This window comes from Drosophila ficusphila, unplaced genomic scaffold (assembly GCF_018152265.1).
Source record: "Drosophila ficusphila isolate 14025-0441.05 unplaced genomic scaffold, ASM1815226v1 contig_470, whole genome shotgun sequence".
Taxonomy (NCBI): Eukaryota; Metazoa; Arthropoda; class Insecta; order Diptera; family Drosophilidae; genus Drosophila; species Drosophila ficusphila.
The window spans coordinates 2,401,369-2,425,954 of record NW_025064389.1 but is presented as its reverse complement, the minus strand read 5'-3'; the positions used below and the strand labels follow the sequence as shown (position 1 = coordinate 2,425,954).

Genomic DNA, 24,586 nt, shown 5'->3' with positions numbered 1-24,586 from the left:
GGTTCAATAATTTAAATAATGTTGTATACATATATAAAATACATTAAATATATATGATTATATATATATATATAATATTTAATACAGTAGAATCCGCTTATAGCGACTTTCAAGGGACCGACGAGTTTTCGTCGTTATACCCGGAAGACGCACTAAGCAAAAGGATATAAGTGTATAAATCTGTCTGGGGACCAATCAAGCCATCGAGTTTTCGTCGCAATACCCGGACGGACACTATAAGCGGAGTCGTTATAACAGGATTCTACTGTATTTGAAGAATTTTAACATCAAAAGAGTATATATAAGTCGAGCGCCCCTCAATTTTTTGTTTCTAACGGAGAATGACAACAGTGCAATTAGAAAAACGAAAGAATAAAAGACAAATTTGGAATCGGGCCGCCGTCGGGTGCAAGCAACAAAATCGTATTATGAGAGTGAGAAAGAAGGGGAAACTTAGGAATATCCCTTTCCCTTTCCTACACCCATGATGGGTAATTGCCCCAATTCACTTGTGAACAGCCAGAACTGCAGGGTACCCTGGCTGTCACCTGGTGACTCGTGGCATTCAAGCAATCATGGGTATATGCAAGGGAAAGGGATATTCCTAAGTTTCGCTCTCTTCCTTACTCTTAGAATACGAATCGTTGCTTGCAAACGACGGCGGCCCGACACAAAATTTGTCTTCTATTTTTTTGTTTCTCTTATTGCATTGTTGCCATGGCAATGCATTTACCGATAGAAACAAAAATTTGGGTTTTCGTTGGAAACCACGGCTGAAACATGCTCGACTTATGTATACTTTTAGGTTTTAAAGTTTTTTAACATAATTTACTTAAAATAAATATAATTATATACAATATTATTATACAATATTATATACTAGCTATTGTCTGGGAATAATATTTAAATTAAATTTATTAGTCAAATTATAAATCCATATTAATTAATTTTGAATATTTACTAGATTATTAAACAAAAAAGAGATTTGTTAAATGGTTTTATAATTTGACTAATTAGTTTAAATAAACATTTCCAATATTAGTTATTGAAAAAACCATAAGGCGCTGCGGTGCTTTTGAAAGAAAACAAAGTGCAATTATTTTGTGTTTAAACAAGAAAGGAAGCTAGCTTCGGCAAGGCGAAGCTTATATACCCTTGCAGTCATCAAATATTTCGAACAGAATACACAAAGGCTAAACAACATCGAAGCTACGACGACTTTTCTATTATTTTCCATATTTTTGTTCATATTGTTCATATGGCATCTATATGATATAGTCGTCCGATTGAGAGTCGTTAAAAAACTCTATATTCCAAAAATCATGATTTTCTGATGAGAAATAACGGTGTTATCATTTTATTTCCGTTGATTCTATATAGATTTTTCGATCTTTCCTATGGCAGCTGAAATATGAAATTTTTTTATAAATCAAGGCTAGTTAAAAAACTTGATACTCAAAAAATCATAGTCGTGTGATGAAAAACAATGACGTTATGAATTAATTTCCATTAATTCTATATATATTTTTATACCCTTGCAAAGCAAAAGGGTATTATAATTTCAGTCAGAAGTTTTCAACGCAGTGAAGGAGACACCTCAGACCCCATAAAGTATTTATATTCTTGATCAGCATCACGAGTAGAATCAGAATACGTCTATACGTCTGTCCGTCTGTCCGTCTGTCTGTTTCTCTTCAAACTAGTCTTTCAGTTTTAAAGCTATCTTGCTGAAACTTTCCCAAAAGGTGTGTAGCTATTGCACGCAGTATATAAGTCGGAACGAGCCGGATCGACCGACTATATCGGATAGCTCCAATACGAGAGAATGAAATAAAAAATTCTCAGGCCGTTGTTTTTGATCAGATCGACTTGAATTCTTCCAGATGGCGTTTTCTAACTACTATTGAATTTTGGATTAAATTTGATCAAAATCGGATAGCTGTATCATCAATTATGAAATGAAGGCTTCGGCCACGCATTGAGCGATGAGCGACCGAGCGACTGAGCGACGCTCTCTCGAGCGACGTTAATGAGCGATCGCTTTGAGGGAGGTGGCCACGCACTGAGCGACATCACTCGAGTTGATTAAGTTGTAAAAATGCCTTATTCTAGGGAGGTTCTACGCAATTTGTTTGAAAGCTGTTACAGTAAATATAGGCAACTAAAAAAAATACAAAGGCGTAGGTTTGGCGTTCATCCCATAAATCGATCGAGAAATGAGTATGGCGAGTTTCATCACTTATATAGAAATCTTCGAAACCATCCAGATCGATTTTGGCAATACTTACGCATGTCACTCAATTCATTCGACTTGCTGTTAAGTACAATTAAAAATGAAATTAGTAAACCGAGATCAGCAATTTCTGCCGAAGAACGATTGGTTTTATTATTAAGGTAAGTGTATGTAAGTGTTTGTAAGTTAAGGGGGGGTAAGGTCAAATCATGCGAAAAAAGCCATGTTTTTGTGATTTTTTTCCTGACGACACAGTTAAAATTTATTTATTCAACCAACGGTATATTAAAGTATGACATTAGAAGAATGTTTTATCAAATTTTTACAAAAAAATATTAAAAAATATGGCAATGGTAGCAATTGTCCGGACGTGTCGCCAAAAAAAGTTGAATTGCGGTGCCCCTCATAACTCGGTGCTGGATCATATGAAATCAAAAAATGAAAATTCATTCGTTAGATAATAGTTCGCCCCAGGTAACGCTGTGAAGGTTTTTTGAAAATTGCAATTTTTTAATTTTTTCGAAGACTTTGAAGTGAAAAACACAATTTTTTGGGAAAAAATCGGTTAATTTGTCATTGCAAAATCAAAATTATGAAAAAAAAAAAAAAAAAAATCGACAGCGTTACCTCGTAAAATATGTACAGAAATAGGGTTTAAAATTTCAAAAGGATCGGTGCAGTAGTTTTGAAGTTATGAGGGGCACCGACTTTGAAAATAGCGTGTTCGGCAAAATCGATTCAAAGTATTTTTATACGTGAAAATACGCCCAAATACGGTTGTTTGAAACGCTGTAACTCCGTTAGTTTGACTTTAATTGACTCAAAATTTTTACACAATGTTCTCGACATATTAATCATTCAGAAAAAAATATAAAAAAAAATGTTTAAAACGATTATGCGTGAGTCCAGGCAGGGTTGCGATTTTTTTTAAGCCTCTGGAACTGGTTCCCCAGGAATAGCTGACTCCAAGTGAACCAAAGGTGAATTTGAAAAACTTTGAGTGCTTTTTTTTGGCGAAGAGTGGATAGAATAAAAAAGGGCAAGGAGAAGAAAAGTGGCAAGTGGTCTCGATTCGCGAAAAAAATTATTTAAATAATATTGATAATTTTTACCAAATATAGATGAAATAAATATTTCCACGAATATGATATTAGGGAGGTGCAATACAAGATGCACCCATGGTTGGGAGGTCCTCAGAGGACACTAATTCTATCTTTTGAGTCCATATGTATCTGTCCCAAAATCCGTTGTTTTTAGTCCATGTTCAGATCTTAGATTCAAAAATTCGTTTTGTTTATTTTTGTTGTGACTGCCGTGTAAGTGTTCGATATGGTTGTTCCCCTCCCTGGGATATCGATGGCTAGTCGGCAAGCGGCACAGTACACAAGAAAAAAAGGCAGGACGTGACATAACATAAGTAGTAGTTTAATGTAGTTTAATATTTATTCCTTATTTGTAAGCTTAGCAATTATTATATTTTGTATTTCATTTTTAATTTCCAACTTTTCGGTGTCAGTAAATTTTTCAAAAAAAGGCAAAAGTGATTTAAAAAATAATAAATCTACGTTTTTGTTTTCTTCATCTGTTTCTTTTTCTTTTCCGATTTGATTTTTCAACATTTCCAGTCGCTCTTTTTCTATATTCAAGAATTTGGTTTCCATATTAATTTGTCTTTTTCTGGGCGTAGATTTTGCGACTATACTTGTAGATGGTGTTGACGTCACAGATATGTTACTTTCATCTTCCTGAAACATATCTGAAAGCATGTAATTCATTTCATATTTCAATTATGTATTTGCATTATTAAACTGTTTTATTTAGCTCACCCTAGGGTCAAAATTAGAAATTGAAATGTAAGTACCCTCCTGTTGTCAGATTGATCTGAAATTTGGTACACACCTTCAGTTCCGATGACAATACAATATAGTAATGTCAATAACATTGTAAATCCAAGATGTCGGCCGCAAAATGGCGGATAACGTAGGTTCTATCAATCCCATCAATATGGGTATCAAATGAAAGGTCTCCACAAGTAGAATACAATGTACTAAATAAAATTAAAATTCAAGATGGCGGCCTCTGCAAAATGGCGGATAACTTAGGTTTTATCAATCCCATCAACATGGCTATCATTGTCACTGTCAAACACATCAGATTAATTCAGATCAATCTGACAACAAACGGGGTAAGCTAAATAATAATAATAATTATGAAAGAAACTGCAACACAGCGTAAACGAAGGCTTCAAAAAGCGAAAGAAAATTATAAAGCAAAACGAGCTGAAGAAAGTGAAGTTGATAGAAATGATCGATTACAGAAACGACGGGAACAAAAAGCATCAAAAACACAGAGCAGAGCTTATAATCTGCAGGCATTCGAGAAGGCTATTAACACAACATGTATATGTCGGAGGGTCGTTTGTCTTTTCCATTTCTTTAACTAGAATCCTCAGCAGCAAGTTCTGTTCGTTTGCCAGGCGCTTTCTGAACTCCCAAGTCAGTGACTTCCCAAGAGTCTTCTTTCCAAATTTCTAATTTCTACTCAATTCTTATACATTGTCAGTCCTCTCTTTCTAGCATGTATGTCAGCGCTTAACGAACAGACCTCATTTGGCAGCAGTCTAAATCTGTCCCGCTCTGCCATGCTTTCACTCAATTTCTAACTTCCTTTTTTAATAGTCCCTGCTTCACATTAAAGAAGGCCCCGCTTCACCTACTCTGACCAAGAGAATAAAGTAGGCCCCGTTTCATTTGATCCGACATATACATGTTTGTGATATTTGTACCAAACGTTGTTATCCTAATCAAGTTCGTTACAGTTCGGTACAACGCTGCTGCATTAACATACTTACCTGTGGAGTTAACTTCGAAAAAAAAAATATAAATAAAAATGCGAAATAAAAACTAAAAACTAGAAAATAAAAAAAGGTAAAAAAAATGTTTAAGTTAAACCGTTTTATGTAAAACATGTACTAAATGTACTAAAAGCCTAAAAATAGTATAAAATAGATACAGACGTGGGAATTATAAACATTGGCTTAGACTAGACTAAAATAAAACCGTGGGGCAAACAAACATTTTAATCAACGATTGTACACAATTGACTTGCCCCACGGTTTTATTTTAGTCTAGTCTAAGCATATGTTTATAATTCCCACGTCTGTATCTGTTTTATATTATTTTTAGGCTTTTAGTACATTTAGTACATGTTTTACATAAAACGGTTTAACTTAAAAATTTTTTTTACCTTTTTTTTTCAATTGTTTTGCAGGGAGTAGCAGATGCTGACGAAAAATTTATAACAATTGAAGTGGGTGGCAGAGGAAAGCAAAGCTATGGTGGCACATTTTGTAGATCCACTTGGTTTAGATTGCTGGAAGCAGGCAAATTCAATGTTCCACCATCACAAGCACTACCAGGCTCAAATATAATTTTGCCAAACTTTTTAATTGGAGATCAAGCCTACCCACTGAAAAATTATTTAATGAGGCCATATCCTTGAAAAAAGTTAAATGCAAAAACTGAAAAGTTCAATGAAAGATTATCAATCGCCAGGAAGTGCCAAAAGCACAGCATTTTAACTAAGAAATGGCGAATTTTACAAAAAGATATTAAGACAAAACCTAGCACAGCAGTTCACATTATAAAATGTGCTTGCATTTTACATAATTATGTGAGAGAATGTGATGGGGACAGTGACCTGGACTACATAAATACGACAGCAGAAATTAATAACGGAATAGTGGCTTCAAGAAATGTGGATAATCTTGAAGAACAGTCACATTGCAATAGAAGCAGTGAGTCAGCAATGAATGTTAGAAATTCTTTAACTGATTTTTTTTTTTTTTGGGGATTTCCGATATTAAGTCATTTGATTAAATAATGACACTTTCAATAAAAATATATATTCATAAACACATATTAAATATAAATTTACTTACGTTGTTATTGTATATTGTACATAACGTTAAATAAAAGCTTACCTGTACAGTCACAAATAACTCCTACTTCATCCCAATTCTTATCAGTATAATTTTTATTTTTATACTCTTTATAAGTGTCATTCCACAACACAGTTCGGCCTTGAACAGCCGAAATTAAAACTTCCGCGCATATTTTTTGAGTTCTTAGCATTTTATCGCTCAGCGATGCACTAAAAATTAAAACCAATTCTAGCGCTGAGCGACGTCGCTCTGCCGCTCAGCGGCTGCGTGGCCACTCCAATGCATTTTCATAAGCTTTAATATTTTACGTCGCTCGAGAGAGCGTCGCTCAGCCGCTCATCGCTCAATGCGTGACCGAAGCCTAAGAGGAATACCGCCGACCCAAGCTTACCGGCAGCTGCTTTTATCAATTCAGTATCACTGAATTGTGTTTATTGGGAGTTTAATTAAGTTTATTCTGTTGAGACTAAACGTCATTTTGGCTTATTGTTTGGCTACAAACTTATCCATGGTTAAACCGTAAACTGGAATTTCCAAGAACAAATTAATCATAGTCCCATAGTCCTATCGACTAATTACACAGCCACACAAAAAAAATATTTTTTCGGGCCTGGAGGTCAGACCATGTTTACTATATGTTTTCGGGGTAGCTGAATCCGAATCCGAGGTCCAAAAAACCCCAGCACGTCAGGGTTCTGCCAAAGAATAGACCTAAGAGAGACCTTACTAAGGGACAAGGAAATGTAAAAGTATTAACGGGAAATGTTTCTAAAATAATTTTCAAATATGTACTTGCAGAGAATGAAAAAGTATATGAAATAACTTTATAAAAAAATTTTAAGAACATCAACATTACTGTAACGAACTTCTTTTGTATGATCTCCTTGCACGTAAAACGCGCGGCTAGCTCAACTGATATTGTATGTTAATCCGACCAGTAATTCTGGACCTCACTAACGGGCCTAAGCTAAAAGTTAACCGCGCAGATCTCAGACAAAGTCCTTTCTGCAGCCACGTCTATACGCTCCACACTCGGAGTCCGGTCTAGATGTCAACGGTCCTGCACCTAGCAGACTACTACTCTCGTATGATTTAACGCCCGGTTGCCTACGCACAACTTCCACGCCAGGCCTCCTCCAAATGTTCCGTTCTTCAAGCTGGTAGACGCGGCCTACATTTTACATAGCACCTTTCGGATCTCAGCGTTGCAGTCTCAGCTTAGTAGATTTGACGTTAGTTTGGATGGAATTTTGGTTTCAACAGATCCGTTCAATGGAAAATAAAAGGGCTCCGAAAAAATCTAGTGAGAGGAAAATGATATGGGAAATGTGGATCCCGAATCATTCGTTTGCTATCTCAGAAGATTTATCAATTGCCGAAATTGTAATTTTAAATCTTCTATTGAAACATCTCCAAATTAAGAAAATATCGAAATTAAGGAGGCATTAATCACGTGAATTCACACAAAATTATTAAATAGATAGCGATGAAATTGAAGTTTTAAATTTTAGGGTTTTGATTGCCTTTTGAAACCAGAGATGTATAACGCTGCTTTTAAATTGAAATTTAGGAAAACAAGAAAGGAAGCTAGCTTCGGCAAGCCGAAGCTTATATACCCTTGCAGTCATCAAATATGTCGAACAAAACGCATAAAGGCTAGACAACATCGAAGCTAAGACGATTTTTCTATTCATTTTCCATATTTTCGACTATAGATCATATGGGAGCTATATGATATAGTTGTCCGATTTTCATCAAATTTAATTCGTAATTCAAGAGTCGTTAGAAAACTTTAAATTTCAAAAATCATGCTTATCAAATAAAAACCAACGATGTTATAATTTTATTTCCGTTATTTCTATGAAGATTTTTCGATCTTTCCTATGGCAGCTATAAGATATAGATGACCGATTTTTATGAAACTTTTTTTCCAATATAAACGTTGTTAAAAAACTTGATATTCAAAAAATCATGCTCGTGGGATAAAAAACAACGATGTTATCAATTTATTTCCATTAATTCTATATATAATTTTCGATCTCTCCTATGGCAGCTATATGATAGTGTTATCCGATTTTGATCAAATTTAATCCGAAATTCAATAACAGTTAGAAAACGCCATCTTGAAGAATTCAAGTCGATCTGATCAAAAACAACGGCGTGAGAATTTTTTATTTCATTCTCTCATATGGGAGCTATCCGATATAGTCGGCCGATCCGACTCGTTCCGACTTATATACTGCGTGCAATAACTACACACCTTTTGGGAAAGTTTCATCAAGATAGCTTCAAAACTGAGAGACTAGTTTGCGCGGAAACGGACAGACGGACAGATGGACAGACGGACAGACGGACAGACGGACAGACGTACATGCATATTTGGATTCTGATCGTGATGCTGATCAAGAATATATATACTTTATGGGGTCTGAGGTGTCTCCTTCACTGCGTTGCAAACTTCTGACTGAAATTATAATACCCTTTTGCTCTGCAAGGGTATAAAAACAGACATGCAATAATTTTGTTTTATGTAGATTTTTCAATCTTTCCCATCGTTGTTCGAACCTTATGAAATTTTTTTCATAATTCAAAGCTAGCTTAAAAACTTGATACTGAAAAAATCATGGTCGTGAGATAAAATACAACGACGTTATCAATTTATTTCCATAAATTCTATATATTTTTTTCGATCTTTCCTATGGCAGCTTTATGATAACGTTGTCGGATTTTAATGAAATTTTTGTTTCGATTTAAGGGTTATTAAAAAAGTCCATATTTTAAAAATCATGCTCGTGGGATTAAAAACCACGATGCTATAATTTTATTTCCGTTATTTCTATATATATTTTTCCATCTCTCCTATGGCAGCTATATGATAGAGTTATTCGATTTTGTTCAAATTTAATCCAAAATTCAGTAACAGTTAGAAAACGCCATCTTGAAGAATTCAAGTCGATCTGATCAAAAACAACAAAGTGAGAATTTTTTATTTCATTCTCTTGTATTGGAGCTATCCGATATAGTCGGCCGATCCGGCCCGTTCCGACTTATATACTGCGTGCAACAACTACACAACTTTTGGGAAAGTTTCAGCACGATAGCTTTAGAACTGAGAGACTAGTTTGCGCGGAAACGGACAGACGGACAGATGGACAGACGGACAGACGGACAGACGGACAGACGGACAGACGTACATACATATTTCGATTCTGCTCGTGATGCTGATCAAGAATATATATACTTTATGGGGTCTGAGGTGTCTCCTTCACTGCGTTGCAAACTTCTGACTGAAATTATAATACCCTTTTGCTCTGCAAGGGTATAAAAATATGTTATAGAGTTTGTCAAACAAAGCTAGTAACAGCAGTTAGTTAATTTAATACAGCAATTTATGGTCTCAAGCAGTCAACTCGGTGTTTTTTTATGTTTTGAAAAATACCTTGTTTAAAACGGGGTTTCAATTACGTTTCTATTACATATTTGAAGTAATTGACAGGTTAATTTGAATAAGATACAGGTAAGACGGTCCCGCTGCTTGTGTACCTTTAATATTTCTGTTACCTAATAGAGATTTAATTGTATAGTACATGTTAGGGGCCGTCCATAAACCACGCGTCGCTCCTAGGGGGGTGGGGGGGTTCATCAGAGAGTCACGCTTTGTTGTAAGGAGGTTGTAATTTGTATACATATGTGATGCGTCACATAGGGTGGGGAGGGGGTCAAAAAAGCCAAAAATAGCGTCACGAGGTTTACGGACGGCCCCTTAGCAAGTTGTGGCATAGTTTCTAAATGCTATCGTAGGATATTCTACCGAGACTGAATAATTTTGAGTTGGAATAGGGTATAAAGTGTATAAATTGGAAATTTATATCGATATCTAATCGAAAAAAATAAAAATCGTGTTTATTAGATTGCGTTCTATTAAGTAAAATATATATGGCCGCGAGAATGACATATAATGACGGAATGCCAGATCAACAATTTCTTTGGGATGTGTTTCAAAGGTAGGGAGGTCAACGTAAATATCAAAATACAATTAGTATACGTTTCTTGCAGAGTGGACAAAGACAGGAGTGGTCATATCTCCGCAGACGAGCTACAAGTGGCCCTTTCGAATGGAACTTGGTCTGCATTTAATCCCGAAACGATCCGTTTAATGATTGGAATGTTCGATCGCGAAAATAGAGGAACCGTATCCTTCCACGACTTTGGAGCATTGTGGAAATATGTAACGGACTGGCAAAATTGCTTTCGGTCATTTGATCGTGACAATTCCGGCAATATAGACAAAACTGAGCTTAAAACAGCACTGACGTCATTTGGTTATCGTTTGTCTGATCAACTAATTGACATTTTACTTAAAAAATTTGATCGCTTTGGACGTGGTACTATTCTTTTTGACGATTTCATTCAATGTTGTATAGTGCTATATGTGAGTATTCGATTTTAGTACTTGTTTTTATATTAACCATGGCAGTATTAGTAATAGTGGTAGTAACTTTTCATCCACATATGTACATAACTATTATAGGATCCACAGTAAATCTACAGTCAGCACACAATTTATTCGGATGCTCACTATTGTAAAGTTTAACTGCATTTTTCACAGTACTTTCGGAATTTTAAAAACTTTTTTTTTACGTATTATGAAAACAGATATTTTCTGAAGCCATTAGAATAAAAAAAATTAATTTTTTTTTACAATGCTCTAACATCTAGTGAAAGAAATGCAAAATATGTGCCTGAAATACGGCCCAAAAATTATTCGTACACTTTTCATTTATTGACTTTTATTTCTGATTGCAACGTAATTCGATCATTTTTTTTTTGTTTTATATTAGGAAACAGTTAAGAATAGTCATCAACGTTTTTTTTTTTTGATTTTGAGGTTATTTTTGCTACGTTTATTAATAATATTAGACGAAATAGGAGGTTGTCAAGATTTGTCTTTGTAGTTGCGAAAATTTATATTAAAACTGCATTTGGAGAATCGTATCTTTCGGGAAATCGGTAGAATCAGTGACAAATCACCTTCCACAATACATAGCGTGATAAAAAAAATTGCTGGACACATGAGATTTAGCTGCAGATCTCAGTAAAGCTGGTAGGCCCAAGATACTAACACCTAGTGAGGAGCGGAAAGACGTATCTACAGTCTTGCAAAATACAAAATCAACATCTACTAAAATTGGAAAGAATCTAGAGGAAGCTAGACAAAAAAAAAATGTTTGCCCAAACCAACCGCAACTACCTGTAAAAAGCTGGTTTACATGGCAGAGTTGCTCGCCGAAAGACCTTAATTTCAGACATCTACAAAAAAAAAAGTGTTTAGCTCAAAAAACTGTATGTCAGCAAGTCGGATTCGTTTTGAAAGAACGTAGTTTTAAGTGACAAATCAAAATACAACAAATTTGGACACGTCGGTCCTTCCTAAGTTTGGAGAAAGGCCAATTAAGCTTTGAAAGAGAACAACCTTATACCAACTATTAAGCATGGAGGCGGTTTGTGGGTGTGTAACTTCGTGTGGAGTCGGCAGAATGGTGTTTATAAATGATAAAATAAACAACACTATGTATAAGGATATTCTTAGCCAAAATTTTATTCTCAAAAGTTGGATTTGAACCATAGAAATTCTTATTTTAACAAGTTAACTACCCGAAGCATTCTTCCTATATGGTGCAGAAATGGCTTTTGCATCACAGCAAACAGCTTAAAAGAATTCCCTAATCTCCAAATTTAAACAAAATAGAACACGTATGGGACATACTTGAGAATAAAATAAGGATGCACAGTATATCCTCAAAGGAATCCTTAAGAACCGCATTACAGGTGGAATGGGATAAAATAGGCGTTATAAAGACAGCTAATTTGGTCAAAAACATGGGTCGACGTTTAAAAGCAATAATAAATGCTTTAGGAACACCCACCAATTTAAAAAAAAAAATTCACCTAAAAAATATGTCTATATCCCGATTCTTTGAAGTGTACGAATAAATTTTGTGCGAGAAAAAAAAGACTTTTTAGGTTATTTTGAAATATTACGTAGTATTAAAGCAAAAAATTTATTATACCTATAGTTTTTAAAATGTATGTTTAGAATGTTGTTCTTCAATATGAAATATTAACTTTTTATATTCGTTATATATTTGTCGAGTTATTGATGAAAAATATTGGAAATCACGGGTGTCCGAATAAATTGTGTGCTGACTTTAATAGAAACCATAAAACACTTAAACTAAAATCCATGTTTGTAGGTATGTTTAAAAAAATTTTAAACAAGGAAAGTTCGGCAACCCAAAATTAGGTATGATGGTTTGAAATTTAGGTAAAGTTGCGCTTTAGCGGCTTTTGATAAAAATGGGGTAGGATATTTATTCTTTTTTAAAAAGGCTACCTTGGGGCCTAAACATTACTAAAAAAGTGGCGGAAAGCTTGATTTCTAATTATTTATTTGTAAAAATAGCAAAAAAGCAACTGGCCATAGCTTTTCTGGATATTCACTCAGTACTATAAAATCAGTCTGAGTCATTTCGCAACCTTAACAGCGTTGAGTACTAAAATTGGAAGTGTCTGACATGGTGAAATTGTTTAATTTCTTTTGTTTTTAAATTTTCACACAATTGCAGCACTCTTCATCCACAATACATTCTTCCCGGTAAAGTTTTTCGCTTGAAAAACATGGCAATGTTCTAAAAACAGGTTGTCTCGCGGCAGTGATATTTATTTTAACACATAATCACAATTTACGCTTTCCGCCACATTTTTATTAATGTTTAGGCCCCAAGGTAGCTTTTTAAAAAAGAATAAATTTCCTAGCCCATTTTCAGCAAAAGCTGCTAAAGCGCAATTTTACCGAAATTTATTGAAGTGAAAACTTCTTTAGCGGCGCTGAGCAGGGTAAAATTTTTCAAACCCGCGTCAGGGTCCCGTTATGCTGATCGAAAAAGCGTAAGATCGAGGGGAAGGGAGAGGAACTAGTATCTCCCACTCTTTCTACCGTGCCTGAGTCATGGTACAATTATACAAGGTAGTCTCGTCCATGGTACAATTATACAAGGTAGTCCCGTCGGCTTTTCTTCCCCCTACCTTGTATAATTGTACCATGGTCTCGTCGGCTGCAAAATCGCTCAGGTTTTTTCCCCCTATGGTTCAGTGCGCTCGGGATTTCAAAGTGAGAGGTTGTCCGCGGACGATTTTTTCTCAAAACGTTAACCCTTGTGTGCTTGTGAAAAATACTTGTTGCAATTATTGCAGCAAGCACATACAAGGCGTAACATGTAATATTGCAGAAAAATATTTTGAAATGATTTGTGCAAAAACCAAAAATTTCGGAAAAATTAATACTCATGGTCATATCACAGTCCTTTTTAAACCCCGTGCACAGCATAAGGGTAAAACGACATCATCTTCTTCTGTTTCTTTCGCACTTACGGGAAAAAACCCTCTCACTCGCACTCATTGTAGTGCCCAATAGGGGGAAAAAAAAGCCGACGAGACTACCTTGTACTTACACTTAAATAGGTTCGAATCAAAACTGTTTGTTTCTTACTTCAGTTATCATAAACCAATTGTATAAGTTGTAAAAATTTGCGATGATGATTTCTGATAATAACTATGGTGTAAAAGTCGTCGAAAATATGGATGGAAGTTGATTTTTCTGAGAGATAAAATTTAATGTAATATATAAATAACGATATAATATTATAAATAACAACATATAAATTGCCATATTTGTGTACGATAGCGCAATAAATAAACATTGTATTCTACCTCTCTTATAAATGATAGTACTTTTATACTTATAATTAAACACAACGTTAATATTAAAGTTTTCACTTCTGCCGGCACTCCCGGAGTGCTACCGGTGTTTTTTTTTTTACGGTAAACCAGAGCCAGCTAAAAGATTAGTCACAAATGCAATGCGATAAAGGTGACACCTCAGAACCCGTAGGGTTATTTATACAGTTTCTCTAAGCTTTTTTCGTGTAAGAATAAAAAAAAAGTTTTAAATCGATACTGCTACTAAACTAGCAAAAGATATCAAAAAAATGTAAACGCAGTAATTTTAGGAATCTCGTATATTATTAAAATAATAAAAGTTTTTCCGAATTTAAAAAACAAATCAATTTTTCGTACAAAAACTAAAAAATAGGTCGATTCTAACGCACAAGCTTATTTCGTGCAAGCACTTTAATGTTATATAACTTAATTAATTCTTAAATTTATAACTTTTTTTAACTGACTTCTGTTTGTAAAAGGGTTTAAAATTAATTTCACATAGATTTGAACTTTTTCTAGTTGTCTTTACGCGAATTTTACCCCACTTCTCCATTAAAGCAATCTTAAGATACTTTTTGAGGGAAAATTCAGTTGTCTGAATCGCCAAGTCCAAAATAAGGTCCGAGTTGCACCAAACCAAATATTCAACGACTACGAGGAGCGCTGTTTTGTCCGAAAAACTAAGGAACCCCTTAAGCTATCGGCTTCAAAATTTGTGTGGAGATTGAGAACGAAATGGTCAACAAATATTACCCAAATACAGTTTGGAACATATTGCACCACCATGCTTTTAATGGTCTAGTTGCAAGAAAGAATATTTTCAAAGGTATAAAAATAAGATGCATTGGGCCAAGTCCGCACTGGTACATAAAATTCGCCCGATATTTTTCTTAGATGACAAAATTTCTGCAGACGAATCAATATTTAATTTTATTTTAATCGGTTGGGAGACGCTACATGGAGCGGTGTTCCAATACGGAGCAGGAAACTAAAAAGTTAAACGCAACGATTTGGCACGGCGGTGACCATGTCATTGTTTGGGCTTATATGGCTGCGTCCGGCGTCGGGAATTATGTTTTTATTGTCGGTATCATGGATGCCAAGATATATTTAACCAATTACATGGAAAATTTGGTTAAAAATGTCGATAACTTAGGTAAATGGAATCAATTTAGATTCAACCAAGACAATGACCCGAAGCCTATTGCAACAATTGTAAGCTTTGGTTTAGCTGGAACTGCCTCAAGGGGATTTAAACCCCCACTCAGTCTCCAGACTTTAATTTCATTGAGCATTTGTGGGAAATTTTGGACTTGGCAATTCGGAAATGTGAATTTTCCATCGGAAATGATCTTAAGATTTCCCTGTTGGGGAAGTAAGGTAAAATACCCATGAAAACAACTAGAAAAATTTACAAATACATGTAAAATTGATTTAAAGTCTTTAAGGGGTGAGGGGGGGGTAAGGTTTTAAAGGCCAAAAAAAGGGCCATGCTTGATCTTTTTTGCGGCGAAATGAGTAAGTTTGTTTTATTGAGCTTAATCACATGTTATTGTTTAACTTTTGAAGAGTATTAGAAAAAAAATTATTAAAAAATATTAAGAAATAAGCCTGTGGCGGTTAATCTTCCGAAGCGCCTTAAGAAAAAGTTGTTTTGCGGTGAACATCATAACGGATTATCTTAAAAATAAAATGTGATATGCGTTGTAAAGATAATGAATTTCCCGAGGTAATCAGGAAGAGTTTTTTTTTAATTTTTTTTGGGAGCACTTGAAAGTGAAAAGTGCGATTTTAGCTTAAAAAATCGCTGTTAATTTATTTTTTAAAAATAGAAAAAAATTAAAAATTAAAAAAAACTCTTCCTGATTACCTGCGTATTTATGTTGAGAATTTGTGTTAAAAATTTGAAAAGGATCGGTTCAGTAGATTTTGAGTTCTGATGTTCACCGACTTTCAAAATAACGTCTTCGGCAAAATCGATTCAAAGTATTTTTATACGTGAAAATACGTCCAAATACGGTTGTTTAAAACGCTGTAACTCCGTTAGTTTGACTTTAATTGACTCAAAATTTGTACACAATGTTCTCGACGTATTGGTCATTCAGAAAAAAAATAAAAAAAAATGTAAAAAAAAATTTTTTTAAAACCTTACCCCCCCCTTAAAACGCTGTAACTCCGTTAGTTTGACTTTATTTGACTCAAAATTTTTACACAATGTTCTCTACATATTGATCATTCAGAAAAAAATGCAAAAAAAAATTTTTTAAAACCTTAGGAAAAACTTTTGTTGTTATTTAGATAGTGAAAGAGTTTTCTTAACTTTCTGCGTTTAAATTTTTTTGATATCTTTGCTAGTTTGGTTGCTCTGTCGATATAAAACTTTGTTTTATTCTTGCACAAAATAAGCTTTGAGCCACTGTGTATGTATATACGAGTATATGTATGTACATATATTATATATTCTTGATCAGCAGCACCATCTTAATCGATCTAGACATGTAAATATGTTACATACGGTAGTCTAACTAAATTTATCTCGCTGAAAAAAAACACAAGGAGGTGTAGTTATTGCTGACAGGATATACTAGTAGTATAGTATGTAGGTACATATTTTTTTTATTTTCTCAATTTCAAATGCAAAGAAAAAGATTAAAATAAGACTTAAAAAAAATTTTTTATGTTTAATCTTATTTGTGGTGAAATTGATAGCCCCGACTTAGTTAGCAGGCTAAACTTTTCTGTTCCAAGTAGATTAACCAGAAATTACATCCCCCTGTATTGTGTTCTGACTATAATAGACTTTATCCTATTATATCTATTTCTGACTCTCTGCCGCTCTTAAAGCGATCTCTTCTGACTTTGTTAGCTCATAATTAGATCTTATTGTGTATTGTGTCGGCCGTTTTCTTATTTTTCTAAGTCGCGACTCTTTTCTCGCGAACACGCGCGTCGAAAAAATAATAATTTTACGGTTATCCTACCCTAACTAAACACTAACTTATGATTTTTATGAAATTTTTTCTCAATTCAAGGGTATAAAAAAAACAACGATGTTATAATTTTTTTTTGTTATCTATTTATAAATTTTTTAACTTTCCTATGGCAGCGATATGGTATAGTTTTCCGATTTTGATAAAATTTAATTCGAAATTCGATGGTAGTTAAAAAACACCATCTGGAAGAAATTTAGTCAATATGATCAAAAACTACGGGGTAAATTTTTTTTTAATCTGTCGTATAGTCGCCCGATCCGGCTTGTTCCGGCGAGCCAAGGCTCTATTCGACATTCAAGAGTCGTTAGAAAACTCTATATCCAAAAAATCATTATCAAACGCTATTATAATTTTCTTCCACCCTTTCGGAGAGTATTATAATTTCAGTCATAAGTTTGGAACGCAGTGAAGGGGACACGTCAGTTATATATTTTTGATAAGCATCACAATCTGATTCGAAATACGTCTGTCCGTCTGTAGTTATTGCACGCAATATATACGAGGTGTGTTCAAAAAGTATCGCGAATTTTGTGTTTTTTCAAAAATTATTTATTTATTCATGAATATCTATTTTTTCCATGTTATGCACTTGTGCCAACGGTTTTTCCAATTTTCGAAGCACTTCAAAAAATCATTTTTATACCCTTGCAGAGCAAAAGGGTATTATAATTTCAGTCAGAAGTTTGCAACGCAGTGAATGAGACACCTCAGACCCCATAAAGTATATATATTCTTGATCAGCATCACCATCTTAATCGAAATATGTATGTACGTCTGTCCGTCTGTCCATCTGTCCGTCTGTCCGTTTCCGCGCAAACTAGTCTCTCAGTTTTAAAGCTATCGTGCTGAAACTTTCCCAAAAGTTGTGTAGTTGTTGCACGCAGTATATAAGTCGGAACGGGCCGGATCGGCCGACTATATCGGATAGCTCCAATACAAGAGAATGAAATTAAAAATTCTCACTCTGTTGTTTTTGATCAGATCGACTTGAATTCTTCAAGATGGCGTTTTCTAACTGTTATTGAATTTCGGATTAAATTTGAACAAAATCGGATAACTCTATCATATAGCTGCCATAGGAGAGATCAAAAAATATATATAGAATTAATGGAAATAAATTGATAGCATCGTTGTTTTTTATCCCACGAGCATGATTTTTTTGAATATCAAGTTTTTTAACAACCCTTATATTGAGAAAAAAGTTTCATAAAAATCGGACAACTATATCTTATAGCTGCCATAGGAAAGATCGAAAAATCTTCATAGAAATAACGGAAATAAAATTATAACATCGTTGGTTTTTATTTGATAAGCATGATTTTTGAAATTTAAAGTTTTCTAACGACTCTTGAATTACGAATTAAATTTGATGAAAATCGGACAACTATATCATATAGCTCCCATATGATCTATAGTCGAAAATATGGAAAATGAATAGAAAAATCGTCTTAGCTTCGATGTTGTCTAGCCTTTATGCGTTTTGTTCGACATATTTGATGACTGCAAGGGTATATAAGCTTCGGCTTGCCGAAGCTAGCTTCCTTTCTTGTTTTTTTATTGTCCTCCTTCGATGCCGTCTTTATCTCGTCAAGCGTACGGTGGCTGTGGCATCATTAGTGTGTTGTTTTTGGCCAAAAAGTCGCGCACAAGCAACGATGTGTGAGCAGGGGCGTTATCGTGGTGCAAAAGCCAATTTTTGTTCTTCCACACATCCGGGCGTTTCTGGCGGATTGCTTCGCGCAAATTACTCTAAACTTTTAGGTAATATTCCTTATTGACCGTTCTTCCCTGTGGCAAGAACTCATGATGCACCACGCAGGGTTGCCAACTCGGATTTTAAAAAAGGCGTAGGTCAGATAAAGAAAGTTATGTAGAAATGTGAAATTGCCATATAAAAAATACGTAGATCTACGTACTTTTTTTTCTGAGTGAAATTAAGAGAGTAGGGTAGGTAAAAGTAAATAAAATGACAATTTATATTACCCTAAAAGTAGTAGACAGCAAACAAACAACAAATTTAAAAATAAAAAAATCTATGAATTATAAGTCTACCAGAATCTCATGGCAAATAAGCCAAACTTTACATGCAAATGATCTGTTTATATAGATATTTATATATTTGCACATAGAGTATGAAATAAATAAGGCTAAATAATGAATGGATTTTAATATATGTTTTTAAAGTTTGGCTTATTTGCCACGAGATTCTGGTAAACCTATACCACCTGTAGTTAATTTAAACAAGTTAAACAAGAGGCTAGGGGTGTCCGTTAGTATGAAACGGAACGTTTATTAATTTTTTCGCGAAAATAAAGGTAAATATGCCCATTCGGTTTATTTTGCAAATTTGAACAATTTTGATAGAAAATACGTAGATTCTGGGACTTAAGTTCGTAGGTTTGCAAGAAAGGCTTAAAGTACGTAGAACTACGTAAAAAGACGTATAGTTGGCAACCCTGGCACCAGAAAAGAAAACACAAAGAAAACTGTCACCAAAACTTTCACATTCGATCGAACTTGGCGCGCTTTTTTCGGTCTTGGTTCGTGCGGCAGCTTCCATTGAGATGATTGAGCTTTGGTTTCCACGTGGTAACCATAAACCCACGATTCGTCACCAGTTATTACCCTCTGGAGCAAATTTGGATCGTCGCGGACAGAGTTTAACATCTCATTAGCAATGTTCATGCGATGCTGTTTTTGGTCGCAATTGAGCAATTTTGGTACGAATTTCGCGGCGACCCGTCGCATGCGCAAATCGTTGATAAATATCGAGTGGCACGAGCCAATCGATATGTTTAGGTCCTCAGCAACTTCTCTAACGGTGATTCGACGATCGGCCAATACCATTTTATCCACTTCATTAATTTTTTCGTCTGTTGTTGAAGTGCTCGGGCGTCCGGCACGCTCTTCGTCATTCACATCTTCTCGGCCTTCTGAGAACATTTTGTACCACCGATACACTTTGCTTCGGTCCAAGGTAGCTTCTCCGTATGCCACAGTCAACATTCGGAATGCATCCACGCAATTAATTTCGTTTTTCACACAAAATTTGATACAGGTTCTTTCATCAATTTTTTTGAATAGGTAAAAACCAAAACACGTGCAAGCAAAGCAGCTGTCAACAATCAAGTGAACATTAAAATGAATGGAATCAGATAGTTCCCATACAATAGAATTAAATAAAAAACGCACCCCGTGGTTTTTGATCAGATCGACTAGATTTCTTCCAGATGGCGTTTTTTAACTACTATTGAATTTCGGATTAAATTGGATCGAAATCGGATAGCTACATATATTATAAAGCTGCCATATGATCTATAGTCGAAAATATGGAAAATGAATTGCAAAATCGTCATAGCTTCGATGTTTGATGGGGGAAAGGTTAATTCGACCCAATTGAATGTATTGTACCCCCTATTTGAGCTTAAAGCTCACCCGTCAACCCGGTTCCTCCGATAAAGTTAAGGAGCTTTGTTGGGTCGATGCTTTCAGAGGTCCCAAGTGTAAGGAACCTGGGCCCGATGTTCCACTCCTCAGGCTACTCATCCTCGCTATCACAGAATCTGCATGTATTGCTGTTTGCAATCCCTATATTAAATAGGTGTCCCCTTAGTTTGCAATGTCCGGTTAGTAAACCGGTAATTACCCTAGTGGGCTATTACCACAGGCTTGCCTCAAATGTACCTCTTCCATTCTTAGGTAATCTTTGATTGTGTGCCTATGCCACAATAAGGCTCGGGTCCTATAAGGGGTCGTTCCGCCCCTAGTTTTGCTAGCCTGTCGGCTAGTTCATTCCCGGATATGTCTTTATGTACTGGAATCCATGTTTCAAGACAAAACGAAGTTAAACTGATAGGTCTGAAGGTCTTGGGGTTGGTGATGTCTTTCTTCCCTACCTTGGGTATGAAGACCACCCTAGCTCTACGCCACGCATTGCGGATGTGTCCAATTGCTAGGCTGCTCACCATCAGTCTCCTTAAGCGGGTTAGGAGTAAGTCCAGTCCCTGCTGCAGGAATGATGGAGAGATACCATCCGGAGAGATTAGAGACTGGGCAATTGCCCAGTCCTCAGCGCTTGGTCTTAGGTGTCTCGGAATGGACACTGCTTCCATTGGGGTGGACGTATCTTCCACCAGGGGTGAGCTCCCAGGGAAGTGTGTTTCAAAGAGTAAAGCTAGTTTATCCATGTCGTCGGAAGTGTAGGTGTTATTACATTTCCTCAGGGCTCGGTTACTTTCTGGTGCAGCTTTGGCCATAACCTTGTGCAATCTTGTCCCTTCATGTGCTGTGCTGATTGCCTCACAGAAGTCTCTATAGTTCTTCCGTTTGGCCTTCCTGATCTCTTTGTTGTAGAGCGTCAGGCTTTGCTTATATTGTCCCCAGTTATGCTCGCTCGTTTTTGCTCTGTTGAAGAGCCGGCGGGTGGAGATGCGGAGCCGTTCCAGGTTGGCGTTCCACCATGGGGCGTCTCTTTCCGCTTTCCGTCTGCCAAGAGGGCAACTGTCCTCAAAAGCATTGGCTATCTTCTAAGGGGCTGTGGAGATGGAGGGTGGTTGCTTCGCGCTCTTGTCACCCGCCTTCGGCACGCTGAGTATGCCTGCAGATGCCTTGTCGCCGCCGCCTTCAAGGTGCAAGGCTCCTCAGGCCTTGGACGGGAGGGAGGTGCCTTTGCCTCTTTATTGCCCTCTGACTTGGGGTGGGCCGCTGATCGTGGCTCCTTAGCCTTCCTCAGTGCCTCGTTAGGCGTCATGCCCTGCTGGAGGTATCTGAGGTACCACTTGATTTGGGACCCCGGTAGGCCTCTCCTGGGTTCGCTCTCCGACGAGGAGTTTATTTTCTAAATGCCTTGTGACACTCGAGGCAGGGATGTCCTGCGGTAATTTGTTACTTGTATGCTTTTTCATATTCTACTCCCACGAGTTGCGGAGAATATACGGTCCGCCCGGGCAGAGATCCGCCATACCCGGGTAAGACATAGTTTGGACAGGCGGTCGCCCCTTGCCTGAACCCTCCGTGAGAGACTGGGCTAGTTGTTAATCCGGGCCCCAGCCAGGCTGACTATCGGCACGGGTCGGATGACACCTTAGTCCGGCACCGGAGTGAGATTGTGGGAAGGGAAGTTGGTAGGTAATTCTGGGGGAAGAGGGGTGTGTGAGGCTACAATTTGAAGACGGCCTAGACAAGCGTCTTATCAGTACACCGACTTCGGTGTACCCGCTGTTTGTCCGGGGTTGCTTATTAGCCTTATGAACCTTATGAAAAAGGCCGTTCGCTATCCGCAACCTGCGACCCGCCTGGTGGTCCCAGCTAAGGCCCCTCTTGAACATACACTAGTCGGCATATATATTTTGACAATAATCAAAGTGAAATATACTCGAAACTTGAACTTGCTTCTTTTAACTTTTGGTATCAATGGAAAGGTAATTTAAATGCCGTTTGAATGATACCATAATTTTCTTAACTCATTCGATATTTATTGAAAAAGTCAATTTAAAAAAAAATTAAAAAATAATTTTTTTTAACTTTTTCCCTCGGCTTCAAAACTAAAATTTTTGGATGCAAAAAGTTTCTTTAAACAAAAATAATAGTAACTGCAAAAAGAATTTTGCAAAAATAATTTTTCTTTTATTTTTAATGATTTTTCGAAGGTGACAATGTCGGAAAAAATTTGTATGGAAAAGACAAAAATATGGCTTAAATGCGTATTTCTAAGCATTTTCAAAAAATTATAAAAAAATAAAAGAAAAATTATTTTTGCAAAATTCTTTTTGCAGTTACTATTATTTTTGTTTAAAGAAACTTTTTGCATCCAAAAATTTTAGTTTTGAAGCCGAGGGAAAAGTTTAAAAAAATTATTTTTTAATTTTTTTTTAAATTGACTTTTTCAATAAATATCGAATGAGTTAAGAAAAGTATGGTATCATTCAAACGGCATTTAAATTACCTTTCCATTGATACCAAAAGTTAAAAGAAGCAAGTTCAAGTTTCGAGTATATTTCACTTTGATTATTGTCAAAATATATATGCCGACTAGTGTATCACTAGTTCTCGAGGAACACTTGTTTCTAAAATGGGATAAATTTAATTTAATTTGTTTCTATGCTATACGGGTCACAATGATTCAAGTAAGTAAGAGCGAGCAAAATTATTATCTGATATGGGGCTATGACTTCATCAGAAATAAACATGAACCACCCATTTTGAAACCATTATAAACAAATTATAATCGCGAAATCGCTATTAAAAAATTTATTAGAGAACAAATCGCAATTGTTGGCTTTTCGATCCATTTTAAGGCCCGAAAACGATCTAAGTACGCGGATCCGATTTCATTTTTTGAAACTCTGTTGACTTTTAGATTTTGATGTCAAACCGTTATTCTTTTATATGGTCCTTTTGTTTTTAAAATGCCCTCTTTTATGTTTTAATTTACAATTAACCCAACCAATTAAACAGAGAGACCACCCACGTATTCGCGGCTTCAACAAAATAACTCTTTATCTCTTTCCGTGACAGGGCTAACGAACTTATATAAAATAATATTTAAGTATCGATTCAGATTTGAAAACTTAATAGTTTCTACAACATATGCGAAAATTTAACAAATTAAAATAATAAATAAATTTAAATAGCTTACAAAAAAAAATTTGTCAAAAGCAGCTCCTTTCTCGTTATGTCGTTTCTATGTTTTCATTTCGAATATAATTAATATATTTATACTTTTTTTTAGACTTTAACAACTGCGTTTCGTCAGCATGACACGGATATGGATGGAATCATTACAATACATTATGAACAGTTTTTGAGCATGGTTTTTTCTTTAAAAATATAGTCTTAAATAATAAACATTTTAATAAATGCAAATATTAAAAGCCTTTTTCTAATCTTTATGAATTGTAAATACGAAATGAAGAGTTTCAAGTGGAGCCGGACATCTAGGACCTTTTTATACCCCTGCTGTTAAGATGTGTCCCCTCCTGCCGGAAGCTCGGGGTCATAAAAAATAAGGGGTTACGTAGTCGTACAAAAACACTTTGAGAATTAAGGCAATTAATTTCACTATTTATTTGGGTTTCAAGTGATTTATATATAAAAAGCAAATCAAAAGAATTACGCAGCTCCGTTATCGTCGCGATGTAGTGCAAAGATCAGACTGCTTTGTTCCTCTTCCTCCAATCGCAGCGAGACCTCCCTTTGCCCAAACTTTCCGCAAGTATTGGCACCGTGTGGCCAGATCGCGAATCTGAACATGCCGCCCGCCAATGCTAGGCCGTAGCTTTAAGAGCGTCCTAAGCGTCCTGAGCTGTACCTGGAATCTGGGAGGAGAAAGATAAAGAAATTATGTGCATACGCGTGAGAGACTAAAGCTGCTTTGAGGATGGCTATTTTTGAATCGGCAAGCGACAGATCTTCGCTACCGAACGCTTCAGTTGCAGAGCTTGCAAATAACAGTCGACCGTTTCTCGTTGTCTGCTAATAACAGTCTTCTCGTGACTCTTTACGAAAAGGCTCAGAGAACGACTGATTTATGGATCCGTGAATGGGTTCGGTTGCGCTCAAACCGAAACCATTTTTTTCTATTCGGTTTTGTTCTGGTTGCTCCAAGACCGTTTTGTCGTGTTCAGTTAAGCAAAAGGT

General features: G+C 35.9%; 1 protein-coding gene across 1 annotated transcript; it reads left to right on the top strand.

Moving 5' to 3' along the window:
* Positions 1 to 10,049: 10,049 nt before the first annotated feature.
* On the top strand, positions 10,050 to 23,825 carry LOC108098789 (programmed cell death protein 6). The gene is made up of 3 exons (XM_017201930.1): positions 10,050 to 10,180; positions 10,233 to 10,608; positions 23,679 to 23,825. Exons 1-3 carry the CDS (start codon positions 10,113 to 10,115, stop codon positions 23,778 to 23,780), a joined length of 546 nt encoding a protein of 181 aa, XP_017057419.1. The 5' UTR covers positions 10,050 to 10,112; the 3' UTR covers positions 23,781 to 23,825.
* Positions 23,826 to 24,586: the final 761 nt, after the last annotated feature.